Source organism: Mchenga conophoros, linkage group LG1, assembly GCF_057382185.1.
Source record: "Mchenga conophoros isolate Kocher_MC1m ecotype Shallow Benthic linkage group LG1, M_conophoros_male_GT1.1, whole genome shotgun sequence".
NCBI lineage: Eukaryota > Metazoa > Chordata > Actinopteri > Cichliformes > Cichlidae > Mchenga > Mchenga conophoros.
Window position 1 is genome coordinate 12,092,042 of NC_140526.1, and position 22,007 is coordinate 12,114,048.

A 22,007-nucleotide genomic window follows, 5' to 3' on the forward strand; every position below is an offset into this window, starting at 1 on the left:
GACAACTCCTGTAACCAATTAGGTAATTAACCATCTGCACAAGGGTGCTGTAATTTCAAAAGTTTTTAAAAAAGAGTGTCAATTTAACAAGCCTCTGGAGTAGTCAAGGTCACACTGTCTATATCGGCTTATAAGAATTCACGCAAGGATAAAAGAAAGATGTTTTACTATGTCTGAATTCCTTTGAAGATAATAATATTGACTCTGGGGGAGCTCATGTAAGGAATATCACTAGCACTAGGGCCATGCAGGACCTCCCCTTAAAAAAAAGAAAAAAAAAGTTTGAGGTTTTTTTTCACAACCCGTTGTAAGCAATCAGGCAAATAGAAGCTTGCAGTCGTGCAGTGCACAGGCTTTTCTTTTTTGAAGGCAGAGAGCAATGCTCAGTCTACTGACAGTCGAACTAGAAGACACGAGAAGTCAGGGCATATTCTCATAGCACTAGCAGAGGGTAACACCAATAGTGGGTCTGCTGAACCCCATTTTCACTCTCCTGGGTGTCATTGCTCCTGAATGCACATTCAACCTCCTCTGCTGCTGGCAGTGAAGAACCGCAGATGCACTCAACCACAGGCTTTTCAACTCTGCATCTTTCTCAACACTTGCACCAAAGCGCTACCTACGGGAAGAGGAAACACATGTTTTATTGACAGAACTGCAGGTGGTTTAAGTTTGATTTTCTGGTGGACTTGGAAGGTATTTTTTTGTTAGTTTGTTTTTGTTGCTTTTAGGTTGTTGTTTTTTTGTCTGGTTTTCTGGGAGGTGTGCTGTCGTTGGAGCCAGTATGTTTTCTATTTTTGTGGCATGTTTGGCATTCATCCCGTTGAGTTCAGGGCAGGCTCAGGTTGCCACACAGACTCAGGGACAGAGCCAGGGTGAAGGGCAGGACAGCTCTTCCACCCCGTGGAGGCAGGTGATTCAGTGGGAGAACAATGGCCAGGTTTTTAGCCTACTGAACAGTGGAGCTGAATACATTCCTGCTGGAGAAGGGACCCAGGACAGAGGTCCGAGGGTGGTTGTGGCAGATTCTCGTCCACGCTCTTCACGCAGACCTCAAGGAGGCAATGTCCGCAGACAGGCTCCTTCAAGAGGATCCTCTGAAACTGTCCGTGGACAGGCAAGGCATCCTTTTGGCTTTGGACAAGTGCCTGATAATTGGAGACAAACCACAGGTAGCACTGGAAGTAGCCAATTCCAGGGATCCTCTAGCAGTCGCTTCCGGCCATCTACAGGCTCTTCCTCAGTATCATCATCCTCTTCCTTTTCTTCATCTTCATATAACATACCAGCCTACCCACAGTACCCGTTGCCTCAACAGCCTCCTTTCCAACCAGTGCCTTATGACCCCAGTTTCGGGGATGTACCAGTCAGGAGCTACGAGCCCCCCTTTCAGCCTGTTATTGGTGGAGCGTATGGTGGAACAGGATATGGCACTGGACGAGGGTATACTGGAGGTATATATGGAGGTGGTTTGGCCCCTGTGCTCCCAGGCTCTCCGTCTGACTTTACTGATGATGGCTATCATTACTACCAGTCATATGGCTACGCATCCAATCCTGTGGTGCCTGCACGTGCTCCCCAGCTGCCATTTGCTGATGGTCTGGACCACAGATACACTCACAGTCTCTTCAATGAGGAATCTGCTCCTGCCATTCCTGCCCCTGATGCCAACCAGGCCCCTCCTGTGATAGTAGACAGATCAGGACCTGCTAATCAACCGCCAGTCAGGAGCCCCCAATATGAGCAGTTTCCTCCATTTGGAAGACCCCAGCCTCCCTTCGTACAATCCGTTCCCTCAGGCAGAAATTCTCTAAATTCTGCCGTTGAAAACCCTAATTCGAATGGTGTTAGTGTGTACCGACCAAATCAGAGAGGTAAAGTATGGTTTATTTTGGCATTGATAAACTAACACAGTGTATCTTTCATTGACCACTTTGGTTAGCGCATTTAGCTACATCTTAATAATATTAAACTAGGCTGTGACACAAGTGAAATGGCTTTAGATCCAAGATTGTGTTTGGTTTTCACGGAAATCTTGAAGCACTTATTATATTTGACATTTTCAGTTCAAACAGGGCACATGTTCAGTTCTAGGCATTCACCCAAGGTATTTCAGTCTGTGAGGCAAAAAATGAAAAGCTGGCCATCTGATCTCTCTTGTTGCTCTAGATATGAATGCAAAATATGCAAGACCGAGAATAATAGAAAGGCCACCACCCTTTCAAGTACACCGTAAAGTTTTTCCAGTCATCTTCTTCCATGTTTATCAGAAATCTGAAGTAATCGGAATGAAACAGCTGTTTAAAATTCAACATCTTTCAGTTTACAAACAAAGAAAAGTCGACACAAGGTTCATCTTTTCCCACTTGTATGGTTATTGAAACCAGGTGCCGAGCAAAGCCTGCCAATGTACAGAGAGCAGACACAAGAAACCCTGTGTTTTGTGTGGGGGTGTGCTGTGCTTCTACAAAGTGCACTGGTTCATGTTCGTGTGGAGTTTAGTAATGATGGTGGTGACCTCATAGGAGGGGGCTGGTGACGGGGTGTTGGTGGCTACCTCCTGGGTTTGATGGCAGTTGAGGGGAAACAAGGGAGGGTGATACAGTACTTCACCACTCCCTTAGGGGAAGGGAGAGTGTGGAAAGTCCCTGTAACACATGGGGTCCATTGCTTCAGCTACAGGAAATCAAATAAATATTTAGTAAGAGTCCTCGGGGGAAGTATGAGGAGGGTCAAAGCATGCAGTGAACTGTCTTTGAAATGTTTATTTGCCATAGGTTATGATTTCTTTTAAACTATTAGCAATTAATAACACTCATTTTCATAAATTATTACAGTATTGTTCTCAGTAGGTAAAAGTTTATTTTCAGCACTATGTAGATTTTGAAATGACTTAGTTCAATGCAAACAACATGTGTGTCTATATTCTGCATGCCAGAAGCTGTGTCTGGTTTGAATAGGGAGGAGATGAGGGCCTCCAGTGAGATTCTCAGGCTGTTAATGCAGGTTTATCGTTTTGTTTTACTCAATAATCTGCCATACTGCACAGCAGTCTCTCTAGTGTGCTGTACGCCTTACAAGACTCATTCATTAAATACTCTAGAGCTGGGAGCCATTTCCAAGGCACAAAAAGCCAACATGTGTGCAGATGCCTTAGTGCCCTCAGTAATCATTGTGATAAAGATTCAGTCACTGGGAGCTGTTGAAAAGCTGACATTTTTATTGCACTGCGTCACGGCAAGGCATTAAACTGGTACAGTATCATAATAACTACTCTGATCTATAGTAAAGTTGTGTTAAAGGTGATGTAAGAAGAGAAGTGTATTTACACTGTCATTTTTAAATTCAATTGTGTATTGTATCAGACACTGTGAAGCACAGAATACACACCAAGTATAATCTGTATCAGTTGCAATAACAAAAATTCTCATTACAAATAATTTCTACTAAAATCAGTTCAAAGGTAAAATACCAAGCACATAGAGGTCTTAGGTTAAGCGGAGGTGGGCAACATGGTAAATGTCATCACTGGCAACAAAAACATGAACGTACAAATAGCTGCAGTTGTTTCTCAGGTGTTAACAGTGATTGTAGTGCACAACCACCAGCTTGAATGCCAGATAATATGCAGCCAATAGGATGTGACATACTACAATATGTTGCCCTAGAACCATATGTGCAAAATTAGAACAGTTTAACAAGTTTGTTATATTTCTTGACCCACACTGGCTATGAGGCACTTTACATGAGCCACAACCCAGGCCTAGAAAGAGGAAAGGCTTAACTCATGTCTCTGCCATCCTCAGCATATAATAAGTTTATCAAATTATGATTAAAACGGAGACGTATTTGCAAAATAAAGGTGATCAACCAAGGCCATTTACTTTATATTGCCACAAGTGTGATTTTGTCTGTGTAGGCTTTGTGTGCCTCTAGTTTTGGAAGCTACTCCTTTACAGTGTTTTTGTGAATACTATGTAATCTTCAGTGAAGTTTTCTGGCAAAGAAATCTAACCCAGCTTTACCCTTATAGCTCAATATTCATATTCTCATATTCACCAGCAAAGCCTCCTACAGTCAGGAGTGAGAATAATTATACAGTAACTTGTACAGTGCTGCAGTTATTGCATTCATTACATTCACCACTATTTTCTCGCATACAAAGAAAAGATTTCAACATCTCACTAAAGTTAATCTGTAACATGCTCACTGACCACCAAAACTAAAATGTTTAATAAACATCAAAGATGCATCATAGATGCCATATTGCAAGAAGAAGTGGAAAATATAAATAAACTAATAAAGGAATATTTGAGTTTAGAGTTAACCATGTGGGTCAGATGTTGTGATTATGATTCTACATATTCAAATGAGAACACTGAATTTTAAGTATTCCAATCTTTTTGCAGTAACAGCTCTAGCTCAACATGGGAGTATCTAGAAAGGGAGACCTCATGTCTTTTATTATCCTATATTCGATGGTATAAAAAGCTTGGCAAGATTCAGTTTCTTTTCTCTGTGCCCCACTTAGAGTGTAATGTGCGGCTTTGTCACATGCTGTTGAGAGCCGATCAGCTTTGGCGTCTCAATACACTTTATCCTTCTGAAAGAGACCCACTTTCACATCTCAAAAGATTAGGGGGCAGAGAACAAAGCCTTCCTAGGGTGAGGAGAAAATATTTGGAGTTGAGAGTTCTGTTGGAAAACCTCTGTGTTTCACACTGGTTTACAGTGTTTACATGGTCTGGCGCAGGAAGTCTTCCCCTGTCTTGTATGTGTTCTTCAGAGAGAGATGTCAGATGGGATATTTACACAGCCTCCTCAAAGGGAAAGTCCTTATTTAAACTTGCAAGTTGGGGGGGAAGACTCACCTGGATGTTAGATGCCAGGACATTTCTGTGTATTTTCCACAACATGCTACAACTAAACACATCATTGTGGGTCCTAAATCAAAAGATATGTTTGTTTGTTTGTTTGTTTTTTACCCCCATTGCACTCGCACTACAACATGAATTAAAGATTGCACTTGATTTGGTGATTTCCAGGTTTAGAGGTCAGAAGGTTTGACTTTCAGTTGTTTGAACAAGCTCACATTTAAATGTGCCTGGCCTTTGCGAACCAAACAGAGAGAGGTGATAAGCCATGTCACAGACCATTGCTGGCAAGTCAGGCCTGCTTTTTTTTCTTTCAGTTTTTCTAACAGATGTGGTCAGTGACCCACTTTAAAAACAGAAGTTGGTGTGAGATCATTGTTGTTTTGCCCTGGCACATACATTACATTCTCTCGCTCTGTCTGGCTTTCTCTATGTATCACTGTTTACTTTGCTACATCTCTTAATCTTTGTCACTTGTTTTGAGAAACAAAAATAGTGAAAAACCTGGGCTGAATTGCAATCAGCCCTTCTGTAATACTCTCAGACATTTCCAAATTTATCCTTGTCCCCAGCAGGTATGACTTGTCTGTTTGTTACATTTAAGGTTAAGCTGAAGTGACATGTTCATGTCAAAATTTGTATTTTGGAAGATCACATTATATTAGCCAAGCAAGTAGGCGAGCAAGGTATATATTTTTTTCCACCTTTTAAATAAATGATACTTTATATTTAATAAGACTGACACTATAAGTACATATAATCGGGGTGAGGCTGTATACTTCTTTTTCTTTTGGGGGATTTTGTAGATAATGGATTTAGATGTAACTCTTGTGCTCTTTGACCCCTAATTCACCTCTGTCAAAGAGGCCCCTCACAGCGAAAGTATCTCATTAGAAAGCCATGATAATAATCTGGAATGCACAGTAATTAGTGGTCACTGGGTCTATAGTGTAACCCACTCTTGATCTGTGGGCCATGTTGCTGAAATTTTGCCCATTATCTCTTCCATCAACACCACTCCATTTACCTTTCTCTTAAAAAACAAAAAAAACAAAAAACTTTGAAAACTAGGTGAACTTGGAATTTGGATTTTTTTTAAATGCATTTGTCTGCTTGAACTACAGCGAATTCATTACTACAGCATTCAAATTATATGTGTAAAAATATTTTTTGTTTCCAAATGTTAGAACTTCTTTTGTAGCACCATTGTGTGATACTGGATAACTTGGTGAATGACAACAGAGGCTGAAAACTCTATATGTTATTTCAGGTTTGCCTGACCTGGTCCCTGATCCCAACTATGTCCAGGCTTCGACGTATATTCAGAGAGCCCACATGTACTCTCTTCGCTGTGCTGCTGAGGAGAAATGTCTGTCCAGGTAAAGACATCCTATGTTTGTTTATTCGTATATTTCTTTAGTTTTTGTGCTTGTGACAAATTCTTATTTTAAAAAGCTTAACCTTTTAATGTTCAAACCATGAAATAATTACCAAATATTGTAATTTCTTTGAAAATCGAGTTTATTGATTTTTTTTTTTTTAATGAATCACATTTTAATTTCCATATATGGTTTGTAATTTGTATTGCATTTTCTACTAAATAAATTCCACAATACCCTTTTATTGTGGAATTTATTTAGTTTCTTCAGGGGGGGGGGGGTCACTCTTATGTAGAAGTGTATAAAAAACAAAAACAAATCTGTATGTATCGAATATGATACACTGGGCATTAAGGGGTTAAGGGCAGCATTGAGCCTGTTTGCAAAAACAGTAAATGGGAACACTAAATTGTGTAGCACTTTTCATAGGCTAGAGTCCTGTCCAGGTTACACACTTTGGTTTATGCATTAACAACAAAATGTAAAGTTTTATGAAAGACTAGCATGTTTTTATGAGCTGCTTCACCTTTGGGCAGCATTAACCGGCGAGTGAACCATCCATTATTTGAATTCAGCCTTCAGGATTATATCCATTCCGTGCAATAATTTCTGAAATAAATAATGAAAAAAGTTGACTAACAGCACAACTTACATGAGCTAAATCCTGGTCCCTTTAAAAGACTGGATAGAGGCTGTCCTTACTTTCATTTCTCAGTGTTGGTGAAAAGCATCCCCTGAGCCTCAGGCCTGGGCCCTTTGACTGCCTCTGCACTAAGGACACCATTGAAATGATGGAAGTGTGTTGTCCCTGTGGCTCCTCTATTTGCTCTCTTCCCATCACAAGCACAGCCATCCCTCAAAGCCCTTTCATATCCTGCTTGAGTCTGCAGCAATCACCCACAGATGGGCTGTTGTAATTTGCCATACACTCCAATGTCAACAACAGTCACAAGATGAATGGCTTAGATTTTCAGTGGTATTGTGAACTCGAGGTTGTGTCTCCTTTTTCGCACAAAAAGTTAATTGTGTATAGGTTGCGTTTTTTCCCCCCACTGCCCATGTTGAAACAGTGTGTTTGGAGAGATGGTTTTAATCTGTAGAATGAATTATTTAGTAACTATGCTCCTGCCTCGAAGATTTTCAGTTGGGCTCTTTTTTCCTTGTCTTAGTTATGAGAAACAGACGTGCCTGCATCCAACACTTCCCCTCATTTTTGTCTTCATGTATATGTGCACAATTTAGCTCTGCCTATACCTCTGAGACCACTGACTATGATGTGAGGGTCCTGCTACGATTTCCACAGCGAGTGAAGAACAAGGGAACTGCTGACTTCATGCCGAACAGGCCACGTCATACCTGGGAGTGGCACAGCTGTCATCAGTAAGTGCTTAATAATGTACAATAGTGCAAAGCAGATTTCCAGATTCAGTTGAATGAATGCATTTATTTTAAACAATATATTTAAAATATGTCCTCATTGTTTTCTTAAAATTGTCAGTTTTAATTATTTCAACTTCAATTAAGAGAACATTTTTTGTTCTTTGTGCATGAGAGACAGGTACATACCATTAAGAATAATAAGAAATCCTTACAAGGATTAGTTGCTAAAAATGTAGAGTCGGAGAAGTATCAAATACGAATGGTTAATTACACTGAATCCACCAAAGCAAGAATATTCATCACACCCAAGCAAGCTGTGTTTTTGCACTAAGGAATAAAACATAAGCAACAGTATTTAACTACTGTGTGAATGGCAGTATAAAAAGCTTTATTGCCATATGGCCACATGAATGGGTATAGGACTGCATATCCAACTGGGACACCTAAAAGATTCTTTTTCAGTTTTTCAGTGCGATGTGAGGTCAGCTGTCTTGGGTGTCACACTATCATGAAAACTCTGTGTTGTAGCCTATATGATCACTTCACAAATAAGGACAGACCTTGAGCTGGTTGACTAAAAAAGTCCTGTTTCACTTTCAGTAATCTGAGGTTGGTAACCTGTGGAGTCCAGAGCCAAGCCACATTACACAAAAAATAATGGAATACAGCTGTGTTGGTTTGACCAATTTGACAAACAGAACTTTCACTGTCTTTCTCAGTACATAGAACTTATATAGAAATATGTCTTTAAAAGATATATTAGGGAACTCGCTAATCTGATCGCCTCATGAAGACTGCTCTAGAGACTAGGTCCCCTAACAACATAAGGCTGATAGCCTCCTTAGGTTCTCAGATGAGATTCTGGACATACTAACAGGGCCTTGGCTGAGGACCCCAGGCTGCCACCTGGCAAAAAAGGTGTTAGATGATCTTTACTATACTTTAGTGCAAGTCTAGTCTAGAATGTCTAGAATGTGCCTCAAAGTCTGCCAATTAAATCTTCAAATCAAGTCTAAAGTTAACCAGTAACTAAGAAGCTAAAATAGAAGTCATGTCCAGCTGGCTGCTGCATTCTGGACAAGCTGGAGTTTATTTAGTGTATATATATAAATTAAGCTGACTAAGATCAAATATTTATGAGAAGTAATGAAGGGGTGATTTGAGACATATTATTCTTTTCTTATATTATATTAAATGAAGGCTTTTTTTTTTTTTTAAATCTCCATTTCAACAAGTCTGCTTGCTGACACAGGATCAAGGCTCTCCTTACTTTTCTCATCTTAGAGGAATGTTGACTGGCCGTTAGGAGATTGGCAGTGTTGTTGCTGCTTGACATCAGTCTACATTTACACAGTGGTTCCCAAGAGGCAGAAAGCCAAGGCAATCATTCCGCTGACTGTGTGATCAGAATGACAAATCAATCAAATTTTCCTGTCAATCTATGACACCAGATCAAATTTCTGCTAAAGTATGATAGCACAGATATGGGTTACTGGGACAGAGTGTTTGGTTACAAAGAAGCCTCTTTAGGGGAAGAAAATCTCTAGCCCAGATTCTTACAATAAACTTTCCTGCCCTACATTTTTGTCAAATCAAGTGACAGTTGACAGTTTTGCCTTTCATTTCATCCACTCCTATTTTTTGCACACAGGTATGAAAAAAGGAGCTCTCTCTGAGCATCAATTGTTGTAAAATGTTGAAATTCTGTATCTTTTTTTTACACGAATGAGAACAAAGAAATCCAGATAGATCATGTTTTTATTCCAGTGGTGAAAGAATCAGAAGTTCATTAAAACTGTTTGACTCATTTTTCACTAGTTACTAATAGAATTCTTCAGCCTGTGCTCTATTTATCTCACTCTCATATGTTACAACTGTATTAAGCTATGTGACCTTTTTGGTCAAAGATTACAGCCACTATTTATGCAGGTGCTTTGATGTATGTCTTCATATCCTGGTCCTCCACATTTTGGAAGGCAAATGGCAGGCCACTGCTAAATAGTTCTCAAAGAACCTACTGTAATTCCTGTGTTTTATAACCCTCGCTCTGATCTGAGGAACCCTCAAAGTCTTGTTTGTTGCTAGACGAGTGGAAAATGACTCACAACTAAGAAGGATTGGAATGTTTTGTACATTACCAATACAAGCTATTCTTGTTAAATCCCCTATATGTCCTTCCAACACTACATTCCCTATAGTTGACATAGTCAATAAGGGGATCCAAAAATCAAAAGAGGAGAGGGACCCTTCCAGGCATCTCGTCATCCAGCTTTGCTTCCTGCACCCTTTCTTTCTATTTCACAAACACATACACACACTTGCTGAAGATAATCATCTCAAGACTGCCACTGAAATGAATGCCAGTTCCAGGAACACAAACAAATGCTGTGTTTCAGCATTCCAGGCCTTCAAGTTCCCTCCTTGTTTTATACACAAATGTGAATGTATGCACTCACACAAATTGCGTGCGTACCCATTTACCCCCCAATAAAAAAACAGGATATAAACAGCCACAGTCATCGATATTTGTACGCCAAAAGAGACAAAATAGTAATTTATGGCCTGAGTTAGAATGAAGACAGTGTTTAGCCTTAGATAACAACAGACAGGTTTCTACCTGAAATCATTCCCTAATTGGTTGGCTCTTCTATGGAACAAATGAGTCGTTGAATGGTCACTTGCTCCATCAGTGGAAAGTACCCACTTTTCCTTCCAAGCCATCCTTCAATCTTTAATGACTGTTCCAGTAAAAGCTGTTGCTGTGTTGAAACACAGGCTATGAAGTAAGGCAAAAGGGCAATATTTATATAGTCTGAGTGTCTGAGAGTAACGGATCCAGTGCTTACCTCACCCGCTATAGCTACAGTCTCCACCACGACGAAGCAATGGAGGAACTTAGCAATGATATAAAAAAAATATTACAACTACTAATTTAAGTGTTTCCTGTAATGCATAATGTATTGATTGTTTGTTTTTTTTAAAATTGGCATAGGCTTTTTTATTATTTGAATTTAGTTTTCCCCTACATTCTCCATATTAGACTACATCTATACATTAATTAATAGTTTTATAACTGTAGCTGCTTAGAATATAAATCTTGCTGCTATAACACTGTATCTGTATAACGAATAACATCATGTAAAGAAACCCATCAACTACTCCTTAAACTTATCACTGTGTTCCAGTGCTGGTGCAGGTATTTTCTTTGTAATTTATTGTCCTTGAAAACAGAACCATGTAAACTCAAGTTAAAGAAAATGCTTTAAACTTGTATATGTAGGAACATAAAGAAAGGCAACCCCCCCCCCCCCCCCCCCCAAAAAAAAAGTGAAACGAATTTGGCAAAGAATGCGTATTTCTATTTTTTATGTTTTAATAACTCAGTTCTTGCAAGTGTTTTGCAAAAATCCATCAAAATAGTGACCCAGAAGTAGGGTTTCCTCATCAACATCAAATTATGTTGTCACCTTTCAATGCAAATATGCACATGCCTGCTTGCACCACAATTATGTGCACAGCATGCTTGTAAAAAGCGAATAGCATCCTGGGTCACTTTGACATTTGGAAGATGATCAAGCCACATAGCAGTTAATATTGCAGATGATTTCAAATGGACCGGCTCATTGACAGAGTCATACACTAAGAGCCACTCGGTTGATGTTCCGGTTCAGTTGAGATGATCAGTGGTCATGTGCATCCAGGCTTTCCTAAGCTGCTAAAGCTGTGCAAACACACGAACACAGAGGCATAGCAATGTGTTCATACTGTGACACACAAATGACACACATTGATATGTGCATGCACGCTTAAAAATAACCATGCTCAAACAAAAAAAAAAAGCGTAAACACCAACTCACACCCACACACACATGCAAACACCTCTGATCTTGCCGATTTGTACAAGCTAATTAGTAACATTCATACATCATTAGGGTGCTAATACCTTGCTTCAGCAATGCTTTATTGTTGTCATTAATTAGTATCATTACCCTTTGATGATTTATGATGTGTTCAGTCAAGGTGCAACGTCAGTTACAAAATGTTAACAGCTGAGGTCACCGGGCTGAATAGACAGTACATCAATTCAGTTTTTGTCTTAGAAGTTTAAATTTGAATTACCTAAAATTAAGCAAAGAAGGCAAAGCAAGTACAATAGCAGCATAACGGCATTAATAGACTAATTGTAATTTCTCCTATGACACTTTACCATGGAGATACACTGTATAACTGCTAATATTAGCATTGGTTTGAACTTTCTGATGCCCACTTTGATTGTGTGTTTGCTCATTCTGACAGACATTACCATAGTATGGATGAGTTCAGCCATTATGATTTACTTGAGGTCAGTACTGGTCGTAAAGTGGCGGAGGGACACAAGGCTAGCTTCTGCCTGGAGGACACCACGTGTGACTTTGGTCACCTGAAGCGATATGCCTGCACTGCTCACACTCAGGTAATCCAAGAAACAAAATCAGAAGTGGATATAATGGCAATTATTCTTTGGTGGTTCACATCATAGTTATCAGGAACCATGCCAATATCCATCCCCTGTAGGTATGCATTTTGTGACTAGTCCACTTGTAAAAATGAAATAAACATATCAGTGTTTCACCAATACATAAATCTGACAATTGATGTATTAGTAAAAAATGGTCCCTGATGAAATTTAGCTTGTTGATGTTACATTAGCAATAAACTTCTATGCTCTGTTCATGTTTATTAGATAATCCGATCGTATTCACTTTTTGACCATTACAGCTGTTTTTGGCATAGATCAGTATTCCTTACAACCTCTCTTTTTGCCTCTGTTTCTTCAGGGTCTGAGCCCAGGCTGCTACGATACTTACAATGCTGATATTGACTGCCAGTGGATAGATATCACTGACATCCAACCAGGAAACTATATACTAAAGGTAAGAGTCAAGTGAGACTCAGACGTCCATGGGCATGGCAAGTTAGCAAGCAGCACAGGAGTACATTTCATAGAGTGAGAAAGGGTCAAGGCCACCAAAACAAATTGATCCAGGTCATGAAGTTTTTAGGTTTCTTGTTATCTGGAGTTTTTCAGGTTGCAGCACCTTATGGTTCAGTGCCACTGGTTTCCCATCTATCATATTGTCTGTTGTTCATGCATATTTTATTTAATCAATATTGCTCCAATGTCCACACAAAAAGATCTATACATTCAGTTGAGAGTTATTCATAATGCATTTAAGAATATTTTATTCTCATCTATACCAGCGCCATTGTTTGCAGCCAGTGTTTGCAATGATTTGTGTTTATGGTAAATTGTAATCTTCCCTCTTTGTTTAATCTCCAGCTCCAGGTTAATCCCAAGTTCTTGGTGCTGGAGTCAGACTTTACCAACAATGTGGTTAGGTGTAACATTCACTACACAGGACGGTTTGTTACAACGAAAAACTGCAAGATAGCACAGTAAGTAAGACAAAATGTACGACATTAATTCACTGCGAGGTTAGTTATTGCATTTGTAATGCTCTCCCAATTTAAAGACATTTCCCTGGAAAGAAAATGCTTTTGTTAAATGGAAACTGAAGTGAAAACTTTAAATCAGGGTTTGTGTCACTTTCCCACCACTGAGTTGCATTAAATCATATGATAAGGTGGCGGCTGAATGCAACTATCTGAAGAGCTGCACAGTGTTTTGAAGTACTTAGTGGACTTAATGGGTTCGTGGTTGAAATATTTGATGATTTAATGAATTATGCTCTCATTCTCCCATTAAGATTAAGAGCCTCTGAAACTTTGATATTCTCCCTCAAAGGGAGATGTAGGGGTGTTGAACTTGTTAATAGTGCTATTAGGAAGTGTATCATTGCACTCTGAATTACTATCATATCCTCTTGAAAAGACTTTATATAAAGAGGTTTGAGTGCTCCAACGAATCTCCCTTTGTTACATTGGTGCAGTGAAACAAAACCTTAAAATATGTTTGCCAAAGCATATTCACACTAATAAAAACTGGATATAATAGCAAACTATAGTATAATAGTTTTTTTAACTGCTGATACCAATAAAAGATTTGTATGCTGCAGTCAGGTGCTAAAACTCCTGCTGTCATAGATATTAACATATCAAGTGTCCTTATCTGCACTTTTTCTATCTTTTTCTTTATCATCACTTTATCTGTGATCACATAAAATAGATGTCTATAGTTACATTTTAATCCAAATGACATGATTTATGTAAGTATATTTTGTAGCACTACACTAAGAAAGGGTTATTGTAATAAAACTAAAGTGCTCATTTTAATCATGTTTTATTAGCAGAATGGTACTAAGCTTCAATAAGTGCTAGTGTAGTTTGTGCAGCATTGAAGCAGCATAATGAAACTTAGTAAAGCTAAAGTTGCCTGTCAAACTTTAAATTTAACCACTGAATTACAGTTTTTGTGATGATGACAAAAAATGTAAATCTTGCTGAAAATGACAGTTTTTGAGGGCTCTCCTCATGCTAGGGCTCTGGCACTTATTTCTCTTCTTCAGCTTACTTAAAAGCAGTACACCTTGTTCTACAGCCAAGGACTACATACAACTATATTGGGCACATGAAGTTACAAGCTACATTTAAAAGACCAAGTCAGTGTAGTATTTGGCTGAGTACATGGAAGCTTATCCTCGAAGCTAATCAGCTTTTAGAATAACATTAGAAGTAGGTGAAATAAAGCCTCATTGTACCTCAGCTACTCTATCACAAACCAAAGTAGATGATGGACCACCAGTCTCTGTCTCAAAAGACAGTCATAAGTCATGCAGTTTTTTTTATTCAGTTTATATAAACGGAGCAGTAAAAGGTTTAAATTAGATTGTTTAAAGTAAACTGAAAATCAGCATTCTGTGAGTTTTGCATCTGACCACGACTCACACTGTCTGCCAATTTTACTTCAGGCTGCAGATGCAAACAACCCCCAGACGGCAGAAAGAAAACAGAAAACAGTCATTTAGATAATATTATTGTGATAGCAGGTTTGAACCTCACAATCTTAATTTGTTGCACAGAGTTTATACCTTAAAAATCTTTTCAAATAGCATTTACTTTATTAAGCTAGCTGGATAGCTGACACATATCCCCTTTCATAAAGCTATTATTCTAATTCAGAACAATTCACTTCAGTTCACAACAACAGTCATTTCAAACCTCCCATCACCTCAAAGAACTACAGACAAAACTTAAAGGTAGAGTACATTTACAACTGTCTCAACACTGTGAAATCCTCATGTCAACACAACTAATCATTCATGAAGGTCCTAAATATGTATGCATTAATGAGTGTGAGAAAGATACAGCAAAAAGGAAAGTAATGGTGGTGACAGAGCATCTCCAAATTTCCCGTCCCAAGAATGTAACACAGATGTTGTTTCTTATATGTTTGTCTTACAGGTCTTGATCAGACACTGGAAGGCTGCCACATTAGAGTGACCCTGATCGCTATTCCATTGAAATGTGAATGGAATCCATTTCTTGTTTGTTCATTGTTGCCGTTTGTCTCTGCTTTTTGCACTGCTTTGGGATCCCAGGCAGACAAAAAAAGCATAGGTTCCACCAGCAATCAGATTGCGCTGAGGTAGTAGTACAAGTATGCACTGCTGCATAATGCATATCGCATGTCAGTATCCCAATAATGAACCAACAGTTCGCATCCCTGTAATCTGTTCTATAATATTGCCCACCCACTTACATATCTCATATTGCCACGGTACCAGTCTGACTTGGTTACATGCTAGGACACATCACTGACTTTCAAAGAGGTGTTTATGTTTGTGTATATCCACACAAACATCTATGCTGTGCCACCCCCGCAGAGTGGCTTTGTTTGAATTATAAAAAGCATGAAATGGTGCCCATGCTGAAATGAGTGTTCCAGACAAGTCAGGGTTCAGCTGGAATCCAACAAATAAAATTAGGGGACAAAGTCTTCCCAGGTGCATTCATCCATGCAGTGTGGGGGCAGACAGAGATGCCCAGTGACTCAGAAGAACTATAATGTGTTAGTTTTTTCTCTTTCTCTCTCTTCACTGCCTCTGTGGATCAGGCTGGAATCCTGTGACTCTCTGGGCACATCCTGTTTAATGTTGTGTTAACAGCAAGAGGAAGACAGCAGGTCATATTTTCATTTGGCAACATCAAATTTGAAGTCAGCAAAAAAGACAGACTGTCAGTAGCAGACATAGTTTTCCTCCAAAACCTCAGATATTTCAGTTATGTCCTCTTTTCTCCTTTCTTATTTCAGTTTAACAGTAACAGGAAGCTCAGCTGGCAGAAATAACAAATAAGATTCACAAGCACTATGCTTACACTATCTTGTGATCTCTTCTTCAATCAACAGCACTGGTCAGATGATACATAGGTCATCATTACCATGTGAAGAATGTGTATACAAATATTCCAGAGATGCATGTTTTTAATAATAGATATTATTTTGTTATATCCATTTTGATCTGTTACTGTAATTGTGAATTCAGTGAATACCTATATTTTTTCCTTTCTTGATAATCTGAATTATTCAACTAGTATATGTTGTTGGAAAAAAGACAAACTACTGCTATGCCTTAATATGATAATGCAGAGTGCCAGAAAGCTGTCACTACCTACCTCTCCAACTCATGAGCTGTTGTTTTGAAATGATATCCCTGCAGTGGTTTACAATGGCTGCCTACCAATCTGTTACAACACACAGGTAAAAACCATAAATCAACTGGCAATGTCATTGAGCACGCACTCCAAATTATGACTTTAGAAAAATAGCTTTAGTCCTTCTGGATCTCGGTCCTGGTTGATTTGACAATAAATGCTGTGTGTATACTATCTATACTATCTAAGGATTAGATTTGTTTACAATAAAGACAAACAAACTCATATTTTTTTCACTGAAGTCAGTAATACCATTAGCAAACCATGGTTAGATTTTCTACATTCAGCCATGTGCTACGATGAGGCAAACCAATATTTACAACTGATCTACTATCAAAAAAGCCAAAAAGAACATAATTTATTTTTTCTCTTGCTGATGCAATTTCGATGATTGATTGTACTTGATTGTACCTAAGAGAAAACTTGCTTATTTTTGCATATTTGTGCGCGTGCACACTACAATAGAAGTTGCCCCATGTTTCGCCAGAGGTGCATTTTTTATTGTGAAGCAGCAACAGTAGCAAATGTTCTGTAAGCAGTAAGTTAATAAAGCATAGATATAGTGTAGAGAGAGTGAAATGTGAGGATATGCAGTGAGATAAAATTACAAACAATAATGCTGGATTACATGCATGCATGGTTGCCCGTGCATGCATGTAATGATATAATTGGATTTAAGCACAGACTTACAGACCGTGCCACTAACAATAGCAGTACTTATATAGAGAGATAAATACATAATGTAAAAAGATTAAATGGGTTTTGCACACAGTATTTCAGTCATAAGTAGTGGCTGAACTTGGGTTTCATAACTAGAACATCTTACATGTTACTTTAATATTTAAGTTTATATTTTTTTTTTTGGGGGGGGGAGAATCTGGTTTCTATTATGTAAGTGTTGGCCAAATGACAAAGCACCAAAATGTGATTTTTACTGTTATTTTTGTGTGTGTGTGTTTTCAAGCTTTTCATATCCAAATTTTTCCCCTTTCTGTGCAGGTCTTTCATATTGTTCTATAAAAGCTTAGTTCTTTAATCCAGTCTGTAGATCATTATCGTACTGTACACTTACCAAGAAAAATCCAACAACTTGTGACTCTGACATTCGGTGGAGCAGTAGCTTATCTGTAGGTTAACATGCAGCATTTTTAACCTGTTTTGAGGCTGTGCCGTATTTTTCTAACAGTGAACACCTGTCAAAAATGTCTTGTATAATAAAAACATTTACATGTTTGCTGTGTGCACATAAGGTTGATTATATGCACTGCTCTTACAGCAATAGTTGACTGTGCTTCATGCAGCAGGTTTGCATGTGAGCTCACATGTAGCATGTGTCACCTGATCTAAGGGAAATGCTCTATGACAAGTGTAACAAGCTACTGAATTCACCTCCTTCGTAAGAGATTAGCTGTGATATGTTTAATGCACAAAGGCATTTTCCCAAGTACTGCATGTTATTTTGTCAGGCATAATTCTGGCTTGGATGCAAATCTGACCTTTACAAGTAAAGAAAAATACACCCTCCATATAAGATACTGACAAAAAACAAATAATGAATGCAGCTGCATGGTGACACCAAATGAATCAGTCACGTAATCAAAAAACAAACTGTCGGCTCGTAGTGTTTTGAGCGGAAGAAATGTTTCATCACTTATCCAAATGACTTCTTCAGTCTCAGCTGAATCCAGTTTCCCCAAACTTATAAACATAATATTTGCATAATGACTAAAACTAGTACACTGACGAACAACGGACTGTGAAGTCAGTTTCTTGATCAATAATATGCAAATTGATCAACAAACACTGATCAATGACAATTGATCAATGGTCATGAGTAACATTCACAGAGAGTTGGGGAATGGCTGCAATCACAGCGAGATGTAAGATGGTGTGATTGTCCAAGATGTGTGCATCCTCATCATTAAAAGTGTGGCCATTGGCCTGTAAGTGTAAATAGACTGCGGAGTCCTGGTCTGACGAGTAAGCTCTTCTGTGTTGTGCCATCGACTTAGCCAGAGTCTATAAATCATGGGAATTCTCTTTGCACTTAACACTATATTCCTCTGTTTGTGTCGGGGGACCGGATTCTTGGGGTGGACCAATTTTTGGGACAGCGTGTTTTGGGGTTTGCGAGCCAGGGAGTTGCAGAGTTCAGAGAAAAAGTGTCTCAGCTCTTCCAATACTCCTGACACATACGGGATCACAAAGAGTTTTCAAAGGTGTGTTTGCTTTTGGAACTGTGTCTTCATTCCACCTACTTGTGAGATTCCTGACACCCCTCCCCCACCCATCACCTTCACTCAATACCAGGTTGAGATGCAAATGAGGAGACTTCACTCAGGCAAGTCTGCTGGACCAGACGGAGTGAGTCCCCTTGTCCTCAAGACCTGTGCCCCCCAGCTGTGTGGAGTCTTTCATAAACTGTTTATGCTGAGTCTGAGTCTGCAGAGGGTCCCGGTGATGTGGAAGACATCATGCCTCGTCCCTGTACCAAAGACGCCACGTCCCAGTGGCCCCCAGGATTACAGGCCCGTGGCATTGACCTCCCACATCATGAAGACCCTGGAAAGGCTCATCCTGGACCAGCTGCGACCCATAGTAAGACCACATCTGGATCCCCTTCAGTTCGCTTATCAGCCTCGTCTCGGAACTGAGGACGCCATCATCTACCTGCTCAATCGTGTCTACATCCATCTGGACCAGCCGGCGAGCACTGTGAGGGTCATGTTTTTTGACTTTTCCAGTGCTTTCAACACCATCAGGCCGACCCTCCTGGGTGATAAGTTAGCAGCGATGCAGGTGGATGCTTCTCTGGTGTCCTGGATTGTTGATTACCTGACAGGAAGACCACAATATGTACGTCTCCCACAGTGTGTGTCTGACAAGGTGATCAGCAACACAGGGGCACCACAGGGGACTGTCCTCTCCCCCTTCCTCTTCACCCTCTACACCACAGACTTCAGCCACTGCACAGAGACCTGCCATCTTCAGAAGTTTTCTGATGACTCTGCGGTGGTTGGATGCATCAGCAGGGATGATGAGACAGAGTACCGGGCTGTGGTCGACTCCTTTGTCACGTGGTGTGAGCAGAATCATCTGCAGCTCAACGTGGCAAAGACCAAGGAACTGATCGTGGACTTCAGGAAGACCAGGAAACACTTGACCCCTGTTTCAATTCAGGGGGTCAGTGTTGACATTGTGGAGGACTATAAATACCTTGGAGTACACATTGACAATAAACTGGACTGGGCTAAAAACACCACAGCACTTTACAGGAAGGGCCAGAGTCGTCTCTATTTTTTGAGGCGACTGAGGTCCTTCAACATCTGCCAGAAAATGCTGAGGATTTTCTATGAGTCTGTTGTGGCCAGTGCGATCCTCTATGCTGTTGCATGCTGGGGGAGCAGGCTGAGGGTCGCAGATGCCAACAGACTCAATAAACTGATCCGTAAGGCCAGCAATGTTGTGGGGATGGAGCTGGACTCCCTCAAGGTGGTGTCGGAGAGGCGGATGCTGTCCAAGATAAAGACAATGTTGGATAACACCTCCCACCCACTCCATGACATGCTGGTCAGTCACAGGAGCTCGTTCAGTGAGAGACTGAGATTACCGAAAAGCACCACTGAACGACACAGGAAATCATTCCTGCCTGTGGCCATCTCCCTGTACAACGCATCCACTTAACACACTGGTTACTGCTACAACTACACATGTTTCTTTTCCAACTATTTATTTATGAGTGACTTATGTATGTATGTATGTATATATATATGTATATATTGTACTATTCTTAGTTAGTGTATTGTCTGTCTTGTCTTAATGTTGGTTTAAAATGGAGCACTGTAACAAAAAATAATTTCCCCCAGGGATCAATAAAGTATTCTGATTCTGATTCTGATTCACATACAAGGCTCAGTTCTACAGGCAGAAACATGGGTGTGCCATGGGCTCCCCAATTTCACCCATCTTGGCCAATTTGTACATGGAAGAACTGGAAAAGAGAGCTTTGCTATCCTACCCTGGAACACCACCAAGCCATTGATTCAGATATGTGGATGACACCTGGGTGAAAATCAAATCTCAGGATGTACCACATTTCACGGATCACATTAACTCGGTGGACCAACACATCAAATTCACCAGGGAGGATATGAAAAGTGGCAGGTAGCCTTCTTAGACTGTGAGATTTCCATCAGTAATGGGGGACATCTAAAAGCTGACGTGTACCGTAAACCTACGCATACGGATCAGTATTTAAGGTCTGACTCTCATCATCCACTGGAGCATAAACTGGGAGTCATCAGGATGCTACAACTCAGAGCGAACATTATCCCCACTGACACAGCGGCCAGGGAAGCAGAAGAACAGCACATCAAGAAGGCCCTGAGTAAATGTGGTTATCCCATCTGGACATTTGTCAAAGCTGGAAAGGCACCTAAAGAAAGCTCCAGCCGATCCAGGAGAGAAGGACAACTGCTGCCCAAGCGAAAACCTGTAGTGATCCCGTATGTGTCAGGAGTATCGGAGCAGTTGAGACGCATTTTTTCTAAACACCAGGTCTCTGTGGCTTTTAAACCCCAAAACACGCTGTGCCAAAAATTGGTCCACCCCAAGGATCGGGTCCCCCGACACAAACAGAGTAACATAGTGTACACTGTCAAGTGCCAGGAGGACTGCCAGGATTTATACATCGGGGAAACCAAACAACCTTTGGCGAAGCGGATGGCACAACGCAGAAGAGCTACCTCGTCAGGCCAGGACTCTGCAGTCTATTTACACCTACAGGCCAGTGGACACTCTTTCAATGATGAGGATGTACACATCCTGTACAGGGAGGAACGCTGGTTTGAGCGCGGAGTCAAGGAGGCCATTTACGTGAAAAGGGAAAGACCATCTCTGAATCGAGGAGGGGGCCTAAGGGTTCATCTTTTGCCATCTTACAATGCTGTGATTGCAGCCATTCCCCAACTCTCTGTGAATGGTACTCATGGCCATTGATCAGTGGGCTTTGATCAGTGGGTTTTGGACAGTGGTTGTTGATCAATGGTCATGAGAATTTGCATAATTAAGATTAAGGAACTGACCTCCCAGCCAATTGTTCCTTCAGTGGGCTGGTTTCAGTCATTATCCAAATGTACTGTTTATAAGGTTGGGGAAAGCTGCAGTCAGCTGAGACTGAAGAAGTCCCGAAGGTGTCCTTTCATGTCTAAATATGGTTAAACGTGATACATCATTTCTTCCTCCTCAGACAACCAACATCTTTTAACACACCCAATTTATAGTGTGAGATGGCATTATTTAACACTGAACCACCATCCTTTTACTGTTCTCACTTATCTTGGTCATGGTATTCTTAAGTGCCTGAAATGAAGGTAACTGGACTTCAGTTTCGTTTTTCTTTTTTTCACCTCTCATCAGAGAGTAGCAGGTATTTAACCCCTTTGAGAGTTGTTGGCCTACCTTGTTGCAGTCTAGTCATTAAGGGTCACATGAGCCAAGGTGGGAAGTAAGGAAAGAGTCACTACAGTCAGGAGCCAATGTGTGAATCCTTTGTGAGACATTGCTCCACCCTCCCATCCTGTGAGTTATTAAGACCACATGGGAAGGGATCTGAAGATTGTCTTATAGGTGGCTGAGTTATTGTTGTAGGCCAGCACCTTTGTTCGATGAGGGTTATTTACATTGGACATAGATGGCTTCCTTTACTCTTCTCTCAAATCAT

The 22,007-nt window shown here is 40.2% G+C and overlaps 1 protein-coding gene across 1 annotated transcript; it reads left to right on the forward strand.

The window, feature by feature from the left end:
* The first annotated feature begins 316 nt into the window (after window positions 1-316).
* Window positions 317-17,519, forward strand: loxl1 (lysyl oxidase-like 1). The gene is made up of 7 exons (XM_085261046.1): window positions 317-1,874; window positions 6,145-6,253; window positions 7,496-7,633; window positions 11,930-12,086; window positions 12,451-12,546; window positions 12,954-13,069; window positions 15,035-17,519. The coding sequence occupies exons 1-7, from the start codon at window positions 785-787 to the stop codon at window positions 15,039-15,041; spliced, it is 1,713 nt and encodes a 570-aa protein (XP_085117172.1). The 5' UTR covers window positions 317-784; the 3' UTR covers window positions 15,042-17,519.
* Window positions 17,520-22,007: the final 4,488 nt, after the last annotated feature.